This window comes from Apteryx rowi, unplaced genomic scaffold (genome assembly GCF_003343035.1).
Source record: "Apteryx rowi isolate R43461 unplaced genomic scaffold, aptRow1 scaffold_181, whole genome shotgun sequence".
Classification (NCBI taxonomy): domain Eukaryota; kingdom Metazoa; phylum Chordata; class Aves; order Apterygiformes; family Apterygidae; genus Apteryx; species Apteryx rowi.
Window position 1 is genome coordinate 432,167 of NW_020448097.1, and position 12,196 is coordinate 444,362.

Consider the following 12,196-nt stretch of genomic DNA (forward strand, 5'->3'; position numbering starts at 1 on the left):
ATGTACTTGCTTCAATCCTTTTTTTTATTTATCTAAAATGTTACTTAATCAAAAATAGGAACGTTAAATTGTTTTCTTTTTAGGAGAAATGTTTGTTGTGCTTTGCTAGAATATGAAAAGATTTAGGACTACTTTGAGAGCGTTAACCGCATGTGCCTTTTTGTGGTCAGGGAACACTTCACGTTTTGCTTTCAGTTCTTAGATGGTGACCATGGAACTGTCATTTGCCATTCTCCTGACACAGGACCTCACCACCCTTGCCCACATTTTTCCTGCTTGGTGTGTGTTGCACTTTTACCTCATTTATTGGACCTCTGTAAAATTAATGTTGGGTTAAATTTCTGTACATGCTTTCTGCACTGCACTACGGTTTACTCAGTCTTGTGTTCTTCCTGCAGTTTTATACAGTTTGAAATTCTATGCACAAATGAGTTTTTGGGTTTGCTTAGTTTGAGCCGAGTCTGCACCATGATGCCTGTATGTTTGAATGGGCAGGTGGTCATACGGCATCGGCAGCAGGTGCATTTGATTCCCTGTTTCAAACGGATACTGAGCAGGAACGTACTGATGTAGATCCCTTAGGTCAGGCACCAGAGCAGTGCCAGGAAGGCAGCAGCAAGAGTGGGTTCCCAGTAGGCTAATGGGCAAGGATTGGAATGCCAGAATTTCCTTATGTGTCTATAGTTGTCTACATTTACTGTGTTAATCTCTTGGTAATGTACAGAACTAGTTGGCATCACAGGAGAAAATATAGTGGTTGGCATGCAGGGAGGCAGTGACAGCAGCATGTGTGTATTTGAACATATATTGTGAGGCTGACATGCAGTAAAGACTTGAAAGAGAGTTGGAAAATGGCAACTTTTGTTTTATTAGCTTTTGTATTCATTATGAAACACTTCATTTTCCCATTTCCTGATAGCTGTACCAAAAAACCTGAGACAGGCTATGATTTTCTCTTTATTCTCTGTAAACAGTGGTTATTGCGTTTTATAAAGGAGTTCTTTTGTCGCAAGTGAGAGCTACAAATACTGCTCCATTACCATCCTTTTTTTCCTCTTACTTTTTTTTCCTTTTTCTAATATACACTTTAAGAAATGAATAAGGCATTCCTCATTGGTTCTAGTCTTATTCATAACCTCCAACTGAAATCTGGTGAGAAGAAGTAGAAGTCGTCTCCAGGAAAATGTAGTTTAACATCATAGATTAAAAGACCTTATCCTGGAAGGTGGTGAATACTCCCAAATTAGATTAAACCGGAGGTAATTTAGGAGTTATATCATTTTGCAAGATATGATATGTCTTAGAGTGAGATTCATATATGATACTTTCTGTTGATTCTTTATCATGAGTCTGACGAACTCATAGTATTATGCCTACAGTAAACATACAGTTTTTCTATGTAGATGCAGATAAGGCCAACTCCCATCTTGCTTGAGCATCTAATGCTGACTTTAGCATGTCCCACATGAGTAAAGGGGACACAGCAGATGTTTGACAGAACGAGGAAGCTAATGCTACCACATGTGGAAGTATGGTTGTCTCATCCAATACTGCTTTTGATGCTTAATCTTAGGAATGTACTATCAATAAACAACAATTGAGATTGGACCCAGTGTTAAAAATATACTTCTGCGACATCAAGATGTTATATCCTTTAATCATAGGACTTACTGTTTATGAGGTTGTGGTATCTTTTTTCAAAAAAACCCAACCAATCAAACCACAGCTCTTGTAATCTTAAGTGTGGATTAATATCTTGCTATGTATTACCTCTTGAATTTGACTTGTGATTGTTTGCTAGAGCTATGCACAGTAAATCTGTTCTTTTTATTCTTTCCTCCCCTTTTTATACATGTTTTTTGGAACTCAGTGGTGTGGGTCGAAACTGGGGCTGGGCTTCTGCAGGCAGCAGCATCCTGGCAGAGTTTGGTACTCTGCATATGGAATTTGTCCACCTCAGCTACTTGACTGGGGACCCTGTATACTACAACAAGGTGGGTCTCGAATTCAATTTTTCTGTCACACAAGTTTCTTTTATACTGTCTTATCATAATTGGCATTAAATGAAAATGCCTTCTGTATTCCATTTTCTAATGTATTAGATTCTATTTGCATTTTTGGTAGCAGGTAAATTATTTCCTATTTTCTGTTTCTATTACCAAAATAGATGAATTTTTCAAATAGAAATTTATGACAGCAAAACTTTCTTATTTCTTTCAATATATATTTAAAAACTAGAATTTTAAAACACATTTTTGTGAGCAGTCTTTGAAAAAACAAAGAAGTACTAATCTACAGGAAGCCCTCAAAAAAGCTTCTATGGTGAGATTAAGAAAATCTGCTACTGAAAAAAAAAAAAAGACGATTTAATTACGGAAAGAGATCAGATGAAAGTTGTTAGTGGTGATCCTGATTCTTGATTTAATTTAGGTTATGCACATTCGGAAGTTACTTCAAAAAATGGATCGTCCTAATGGACTTTATCCGAATTATTTGAATCCAAGAACAGGCCGATGGGGTCAGCGTAAGTATTTGTTATTTTCTTTATTTATAATTAAAGCTCTACTTCTTACTATGTTGCTGAATTGGAAATCAGAAAATTTATTCTTTAGGAAAGGAGCAGCGTTGCTTGAAAATATGAAATGTAGAAGGATTACTTAGACCTGAGATTTCCTGAAACCATGTTTTGCCAGTCACCTCCATCAGAAGTCATGCAACTCATTTTTTATGGTGCTTTCTGAAAGCAGCTTTCTACCAAATCTGATGTCTGTCCTTTACTTGTATCAGTCAATAAAATCTTCCCTAATAAAGGATGAGACTTAAAAATAGTTTTCTTATTTTGATTTTTGTTCCTGTTTTTTCATATGTGAGCCATCTGTGAAGTGAATTACTGTTTGTGAGAATACTTTTTACAGGTAACTAGAAGCAATGCATGTTTTTGATGATTAAATTTGAGGGCTTTCACCTTAGTCCCTCAGTCCCTCATTAGGGACTGAAGTTTACAAATGTCATTCTTTTACTTAATGGTAAGTGAAATGACATGATGAATCTTACTATAGTTCCTGCTTGTATCAATGTGTACTCATAAAAAACAGCTTTGGAATGAAAATAAGAAATTGGTTTTGATGGCAGTGTAAGTGGAGAGATAAAACACAAAGATACAGACAAAAACATGATTCCTTTTCTTGATGTGATTCCTACAAGAAAAGTTGAATATTTTAGTGCTTTCATAGTGGTTGTGATAGAGAATTCTTTTTTCTAAAGGCTCCTATTTCATTTTATTTTATAAATGCAAATGTATTTAAGGAAAATGAGCAAGATGGTCAATAATTGTCCTGATTGACACAGTTGGCAGGTTTTGGTGGTTCCAAAATATGGCTGTAAATATCCAGCACTGCATGTTCTGGACTTGCAAATTGAGCATTTGCTCTTGATTTTGACTTTGGTGTATGAGGGAAATGAATACAGTTGTAATTGCAGTGGCTGTCAAAAGTCAATACAAATATTCATCTATTATTTGTTCAGAAGACAGTTTGACATTCTTGTTCTGAAATAATTTTTTTTCTATTCCTTTTTTCTATTTCTGACCACTTGCTTCTGCTATTTTTATCAAAAATAGTGTAATTGGACATATCACCAAGATTCTTTAGGGGCTTTTTATCTTTGTTTTAATAACAGTGCTCAGAATTAGTAACTCTGGGGAAGGAAATAATCCCAGTCACTGAGAATAAAAGTACAGTGAACAGCGGAAGCTTTAACTTCACAGACATTTGAATGAGGTTGGACGCTTTTTAATGAATTTTGAAAGATAATATGTTTGGGAGTAGAGTTTAAGATGTAGCTTGAGACTTAAGTTTCTAGGATGAAAAGTAGTACACCTTTATGAAGCATTTAATTTTTCTGTGCTGCTCACTAACCACAAATGTGTTTCCTGGAACTTGTTTTGGATGTTGGCAGACACTTTTTTCAGGCAAGTAAGGTTCCTAATGCAAATAAAGATGTTCTGATAGAGTTTCTAAGATCCCCAAATGCTACAAACATTTATAAACCTATCTTGAAAAGCTTTGCGGGGACAAGAGAATGCAAATCCACAGTTCTGTTTTCCCGCTAAGAAGCGGAATGGAACAATGAGGCGCTGTCTTTGTTGGAGCCCTGATAGATCACTCCTCAGTGAACCCAGCTGCAGAAATTTAAGAACATAACTTTTGCTATAAGTGTGTATGCACCAAGGCACTGGATTTATGAGCTGGAACAGCTGAGGCTTAGACAGCTGTTCCTTTCTTCTGATTCTGTTGCAGAGGTCATAACTTGCATCACAGGAGTCAGTTAAGTAAGGGTGATATCTTCATTCAGTAGCTCTCAGTTCACTAGAGGCCATAAATATTGTTACTGACTTGACTCATGTTGTTGATATAAAGGACAGGATAGGCTTTTATGTCCTCTTCAGAAGATAGTTTCAAAGAGCATTGTGTTTGGCTTGTTTTATGCTTTAGTACTGGAAGGACTGAGACAATAAAGATAGTAGCAAATTACAACTTTTTTCTTTCGGCTTCTGGGAAAACTGCCCTTTTCATCTCTGCCGTGACCTTTAGTTTGGTACATCTTATCTTCTACAAACTACTTTCTCCAGATAGGTTTTGAAAATTATTTCAGAACCTTTTATTTGCCTAGATACATGTAACTTTATAGCTCTGACCTTTCTGAATTTTCTTTTTTTTCTTTTGGCAGATTTTTTTTTTCTCCTCATCAGACTTTTGCGGCTCACTTCTAGTTAGGATTTTCGTTTAATCTGTACAATCTTCCTACTAATTCATGAGAGGTGTGAAATAGGTAAAATAAATCTGTCACACATATATGTAGACTTTTGAAGATGTATGGAACTCAGCTGAATATAACATTCTAGTGGTGGGTGTTGTATTCAAAGTAGTCATAACATCTGTGATCAAATAGATTAACTGAAGTAATTACTACCAGTTGATCATCCAAAGATTATTATACAAAGTATATAATGGAAGAGTCCATTTAGGTGGAGTTTTCTTCCTAATCATGTTTTGTCTTTTACAAATAGCTTTTAAATTATTTGAAAAAAGAAAACTGATATATGTGATTTGAATAGAAAAAAAGATATATTTCTATTATTTTTCTATAATTTTGTTCTAACAAGCTGATCAGTAAACCTAAGCACTTGGAGCCAATTCCTGTTTCAAGACAGATTTGTAGAAACAAAGAGAAGCCTCCAATGCTTTTTGTGGTCTTGGCGTGAGCCTGTAGGACCAGGAGCTGGATGTATCTCCACTTGTAGCAGGAGTTTAGTGGAAAGAACTGACAGCATTTTGATACTTTCTCAAAAGGGGCCAGAGATATTTGCATAAGGATCCTAGGCACATCCTATACTTAATGAGAAAAATCAAGGATTGCATCTACTCTGAGCTACAATCCTAAGTATTAAGTGTTTGCATGAGCGACTAATGTGCCTTTGAAACACCCCATTTAGAAATCTTTCCGTCCTCCTTCCCCTGTGCTCCGGAGATCTGTACAGTAATTTATGCTGCCATGTGCAAGCATGATTTTTTCAGTTAATGTCAAATAAATCTTAGATGTCAACACGTAGAAGTAACTTCTTAGTATATGTGAGGTCTAACAACATAGTTTTTTTTTCTAAATCTCAGATTTTGCAGAATCTAAATGTTGTGTTGTCCATCAGAACCTTAAATGGATTGTATTTAATTCACAAATGTGAAATTTATACCTCAGCTTCTGGTGTGGGGTAGGTGTAGGAAAATTAGTGTAATAAAATTCAGTCCAAGATCTTATGGTAGGGGAAGGTGATATTTATTTACAAAATAATAAAACAAGTTGATTTTACATACTCGCAGCCATTCTTTCATAAATTTAATTTACTCACGCTGTCATATGTGCAGGCACCAAGACATATGTGTCCAGTGGTCTAGACACAGAAGACAAGGGACGCTAGCTCTCCAGTCCTCATCACATCTCTAGGCTTCTTGAATGACAGTGAGCTAGTTTTTGGACAGGACTTTTCTGCCTTTTAGGGATTATCAATTATTATGGGCTTGTACTTTGCCTCAGAATCTTGTTGACTTCAAAAATCGTAGGCCAGGTTGCTGAATGTTGTCTGCTTTTCCTCATTTGAATGTATCTTTAAAATGTATGTCCATGGTCTGTTCTCTTGTTGGGCAAGCAGGAAAAGCAGTGGTGTACGTAATATGCTGTAACCTTGTTGCCATCCTTCTGATGTTAGGATGCAGAGTCTTCTGCCTGTAAGTCATCCGTGCTGTGGTCTTGTTAGAGTGCGGACCTTTTGACCTTGACAGAAACAGCATGTTTCTCAATTTCACTGCTGGGCAGCAGTGTCCTAGGCACAGGGTCCTGGGACATAGTATCCTTAATGCAGACCATCCTTTCAGCCCTTTGTTCTCTTGTTGCCTCTGGTGCTTACAAACACGCACATTTCCATTCATAGTTCACTCATACCGATTTTAATGTTTCCCTACAAAGGTATAATCAGTAAAGTAACTTAACAGTTACTGAAAATGGTTTCACCAAGAAGAACATGACCATGGCTGCCAAGTTCTTGAAAAGCTGGTGAGATGAGTACAATCATATAGTGTCACATGAATATCACCTATAGAGATTTTTTTAATATTTACATTTTTTCTGAATATAAATTTCTGTATGTATTTAATGTATTTTACTTAGCACTTCTACCTGCCACATGAAGCAGGAGCCAGGGACCAGAAACTCAGCAAGTAGTGCCACAACAGAAAATACCACTCTATTATGTCATTCCTTTACCTTTGATTGCCATAAAACCCAATTGTAGAAACTGTCAGGTGAACTGCTTACTGACCACTCATCATCTCTGTAATTTCCAGTGGAACTGCTTCACAAGAAAACTGTGTGTAACTGGACTCAGTACTTTACAACAGAGTTTGTTATAAACAGGAGGAGGAGAACAATGTCATCTGTAGACTAAATATTTGTATGGCTATTATTACAGCATGAGTGGCATGACAGACATGCAATTGGGGCTTTAGTTAGAAGGCAGAGCTCTTATGCCCACAAGAATGTTGACAGATTCAATTTTTAATTACAGACTAGGGTGATGATCCAGTAGGAACAAGTCATTTGGGATACTTCTGTCTTGGGGTTTCAGTTTGTATAAGATAGAGAGAAAAGTAGCTGGCAAGAAGCATATTGTAATCTCTCATGTCAACCTGCAGTGAACTTTAAACTTTTTGTTTTACTTCTTGTTTTTGTCGATGAGTGTTTTGTTTGGTGTAAGCATCAGACTTGGAATTCAGTTATTTTCAAAAACAGTGACAGAGCTTCCTAGAAAAGCTGGCTAGGCAGATGTAATGATTAGAATTTTGATTAAAAGCAAGAAATTTCGGAATTGCTAAGATTGATTCCTGTTGAAGAAAAATGAAATTTGTCAAAATAAAAATATGTTGAGAGGATTTTCATTAATTCCAATTTGCATTTGCAAACAGGTTAGATATGAACACGAATTAAAACATCAATAACAAAGAACATGATAAACTGCATGTTATTGCCAAGTCAGCAAATGCTACTAGTGTTTGCATATTTCTGCAAATTTTTTGGTTTGGGGTTTGGGGTATTCTTTCTTTCAACTTTTCAATGCCAAGAATAACTTAATGCATTTCATCTGGTCCCAAAATTTCTTGCAAGTAATAACTTTATTGAAGGGGAACTCAAATCACTTTGGCTTCTAATCTCATTACTGGGAACTGCTCTACCTATGGAGTTACCTGGCTTGATTATGTAAGAAAGCTGTCTCTGTTTAACTTAAATGGTTATTTATTTATGGCTTCCCTTTGCCAGGAAATAATCAAAGATATCTATTCTGCATAAGCCTTCTGTGTTTATTCCACATGAAAGATACAGGCACATTAACGTGTTACTATGAAGTAAGCTTGTATGTAAATTTACAGCTCATAAGCTGAGTGTTGCTCTTAGGAACGTAATAGCACGTACTGAAATTACTATCACTGCTGATGTGATGAACGCTCAGAATAAAGTCTATCCTACAGGGCTTTGCTTACGTACTTTTACCTAAGACAAGCCCTTTCAGTCACATTTGCAAGTGGACTAAGTTAAAATCTGGATGAGGCACTCTGTCAGCTTGTTTATAAGGGCTCACAAAGCAATTTAAGATGAATCAGCTAACTATTATATCCATGCACATATATTTAATGCACTGAATATAGATGCTTTCTTTCAGATACAAAAAGATTACTGTTATCTAAAGACTAATAAAATGGTGCATATGGGAATTTAACCTGCTTTCAGTTACGCAACTTAGCACCTTTTGGTGATTTTCTGGCTTTCTTGCTGTTCCCTGCACAAGTAGTATAGAATAAACAGGCACAACCAAGGTAGCTGAATGGGAGAGATTTGCATCCTGTATTTCCCAGTGGTTTGTGCTGTAGACTAGCCTTTAAATACATGAAAGCAAATTTCTTTGTGGATGCACACTAACTGATGGTCTTTCATTTTTAACAATAAAAACGTAGATCAAACAGGTGCTTTTAATTTAAAATAATAATTTAGAGAAGGTTTTCATGGATTTAATTTAATTGGATTAAATTTACATTTTACTTATAATTGTGCAATTTTCACATGTAAGAAAAGCCATAAAAATGATTTTAAGTCACTTTCATTAAATCAGTGCAATGCTGGGTGAATACTCCTTAATTTTTTTGCCTGTCTGTTCAGCTGGTTTTAGACTAGTACATTTGGGTTGAGCTATGTAATTAACTGTACTGCTTCATTTACACTCTTGCAATGTAGCAGGCAAACAATGAATAATATGCACTATTTTCATTTGTGATGTGGCTTTGTATCAAATATACAGTACTATCTGTCTATATTTGTTACTTTTTTTTCAAATTTCTTTTAAATATGATATAACTATGTTTAATACATTCTGATAAAGATGTTAAGAAAACCTCTGCAGCGGTAGGCTCCAAGACCCGGGGATTCGTCCTTCCCAGCCACTGAAACCCAGCTTGGTGCACTCAGAGACCCAGGAGGTCTCCATGTCCCAGTCCAACAGACGCAGCTGGTGCTGTTCCCCTTTGCACATTTGGCCTGTGACGAGGCTGAGCACATATCCCTGGGAGGTGCACACCTGCACACAAAGAACTCTAACGTGGCTGCCCACCCAGACTACCGCAAACAGAGCACTGCCTTTAGTAGTACCCACATGAATGCCACCAGATCTCACATAAGTACGGATAGCCAGGTCCTGCTCTTCCTCTCTGGCTAATCAGGATTGAAATTCCCTGGTGAAAACATACATGCTCTTACTCTCTAGATTCACAAGCACATCCACATTTATGGATCCTGTGAATATCAGCATGGCCTCCGAGTCCATCTACTTATCCATGCCTGGACCCTGGGCCCCCTTACCTTGTGCGTGTGGGTTTCTTCGCTGGCCAGTCCTGCGTGATGTTTGCTGGTAAACAGATGCATGCACTCACACAGTCATCTCACAAACACCCACACAATCAAGGATCTCTCAGATATTAGCATGAGCTCTCAGTCTACCTAATATCGATGCCCAGACCCTGACCTCCTTACCTAGTCACTGGCTCAGACCAGATGCTAGCCTCCTACTCATGAATTACATGTAACACCCATGTGTACACACAGGATTAAATTCACTGGAGAAAAATTAACACACCTATGTCTTTCCACGTGCTGGTATTTAGATCTCTCTCACATACACTCTGGTCCCTCCACTTGTTGACACACAGACCCATGGGCCCTGTGACCCTGGTCTTTTCTCCAGTTGTTGTGCATCTAGACCTCTCTTGAATGCTGGTCTGTCCAGTTGCTGGCACCTAGGTCTATGGGCCCTGTGACTTGCAGCCCCATTTCCAGTTGATGGCGCTTAGACCTTGCAGCACACCCCCTGGTCCCTCCAGTTGCTGGCACCCAGACCTCCCTTGCACACTGTTCTCTGCAGTTGCTGGAAGCTAGACTGGCAGGCTCTGTGACCCGTGGCTTCTTCTCCAGTTGCTGACATTTAGACCTTGCAGCACTCGTGCATAAAATAGTGAGATTACATTGGGGGGGGGTGGGGATAAAGAAAAGGATTTAATAAGAAGATAGAATAGACTGTTGATCAGGCCTAGGGCTCAGTCAGACAAGCATGTGCTCGACCAGCCCCATTTAACCCCCCTCCTCTCCATTTTCCCATACCTGTTCTTCCCCAATCCACCCTGATCCTTCCCTTTCCCCACCTTTAGCACTTCCCCTAAACATGACATAATAAGTTTTGCATAATTCCAGAAGCCCCTTCTGCTGGCTCCTACATAAATCTTGCACAGTCCCACAATCCCCCTCAAATAGCCCATAAAACTCATGATAATCAAGTTTCCTACTTCATACCAGTGACAAAGTTTGGGTTGACCTTCTTCAAGGCTGTGTCTGAGTAGTTCCTTTAGTGGCCCGTCAATCAGTGGCTGAAAAGTTCTGGTCTTTGTTGCTGTCCGTTATCACCTGTTCATTAATGTTTGTGTGTCTCTGTTTCATTTATCAATTTTCTTGTTGTTTTTTTTTTCTTTTGTACTGAATAGTTCTTAACCAGCTAGCTTAATGAACAGATGCTCTCACATTCTGCATACCTTACATGTTTTAGTTCTAATGCTGAGAATAATCAGCATGTGTACTAAAGGGTACTGTACTGGCACTGTGAACTCTATTTAGAATATAGGAAAAGTACCTCTCTCTTGAATGCAGACTTTCAAAGGTGCTGCAAAGATTGATAAATAAATCACTGTTGATTTCAGTTATCTGGACTTTCACTGCTAAAACTGAGCAAGAAGCCCTTTCTCTCAGTCTTTACATCCATCTCTGGAAGATAAAAACCCCTGCAGGTTGCAGGCTGAAACAAATACTACTGAAGAATGAAGTGGTCTTTCAGAAGATTAAAAGAACGTTACAGATAAAATGGAAACTCAAAATACGATTACATCATACATTAATAGATTGATACTTTAGTTATGGGTAGTGAGAAAGATGCTAGTTTCAGAAAATACTTAATACAATACTTTGGAAAATACTTTGCCAACTGAAGCTGTTAGTGTTCTCCTTTATTGTGAAGGTATTTTGCATTGCTTTCATACCCTTCAATTGTTTGTTTATTTACCAGGCCACCTTCAGCAGAGTTAGTCTTTTAAATTATATCTGTTAGTACCCCTACCTACTCTAGACAACACTAAGAAATCAGCAACGCCAAGAGTCCTGAAAAATCACATTCTGAAGTGTAAGGTCAAGTCCTGACAAAACACCCATGACCTAAATGGAAGTGAAGTGAGTTGCTCTAAGTGTGTTGGGTTTTTTGTTTGTTTCAAATCTCCTTTCAGTTCAGTATGTTGAGAAGGAATTAAAATAAAAGGTAATTTCTAGACTTCCAGCAATAGACATGCATGCACTTGCTGCATATGAGGAGGGTGGTGGGCCTCAGTTGTATAATTTTCTTTGCTGTCTTGGTGGATTTCCTTAATTTTCCTCCCAACTTACTCTTGTCTTGTTCTATATTTAAGAACATGTACGTGTTTTGAATATCAAGTAATCTGTCTAATCTCGGATGGGGAATTCCCCTCCTGCTTTTGCTTTGCAACCGTGTACAAATGTAATTATCTATGTTCCAAAAAAAGTTTGCATTCTGATTTGATTATTCATTAGAAGCCAAGAGTGAGTTAATCTGATAAAACTTTGTTTTAATGAAATATAACAGAGCTGTGCTTTGCAGGGGATATGTTTTTGTAAGCCTACAAGGTTAAGACATTTTGCTGGTCTGCTGAGCAAGATGATGAAAAAGCTAAACAAAAGCTTTGTTTAGTGTGTTTAAAGATTCTATTATTATTGGAAGGTTAAACATCTATGGAAATTATGCATTTGAAAGACTGTATAAAGAAATTCTTAAAGATAGCATTTGGACATGGTTTAACTGGGTTCTGAAAGTATTTATGTATACTGCTGTGGAGAAAAAGATGAATATTTTATTTTGCTGTACAACTGAACTATATTTTTAGGGCCTGATATGCTAATCTTGATAAACCATAATTTTAGTGGGGAACACATCAATATCTAGAATTTGAAATCTCTCCCACAACACCTTTAAAATTTATTTTCCTCACTT

At 37.4% G+C, this 12,196-nt stretch overlaps 1 protein-coding gene across 4 annotated transcripts in view; it reads left to right on the forward strand.

Annotated features, from left to right (window-relative positions):
* The window catches only part of MAN1A2 (mannosidase alpha class 1A member 2), a 158,259-nt gene that overhangs the window by 99,306 nt on the left and 46,757 nt on the right, over positions 1–12,196 (forward strand). For all 4 annotated transcript variants that reach the window (XM_026061519.1, XM_026061521.1, XM_026061520.1 and 1 more), the window contains 2 exons: positions 1,871–1,994; positions 2,431–2,524. In XM_026061519.1, the coding sequence (XP_025917304.1) occupies positions 1,871–1,994; positions 2,431–2,524 (218 nt within the window). The remainder of the gene's footprint in view (positions 1–1,870; positions 1,995–2,430; positions 2,525–12,196) is intronic.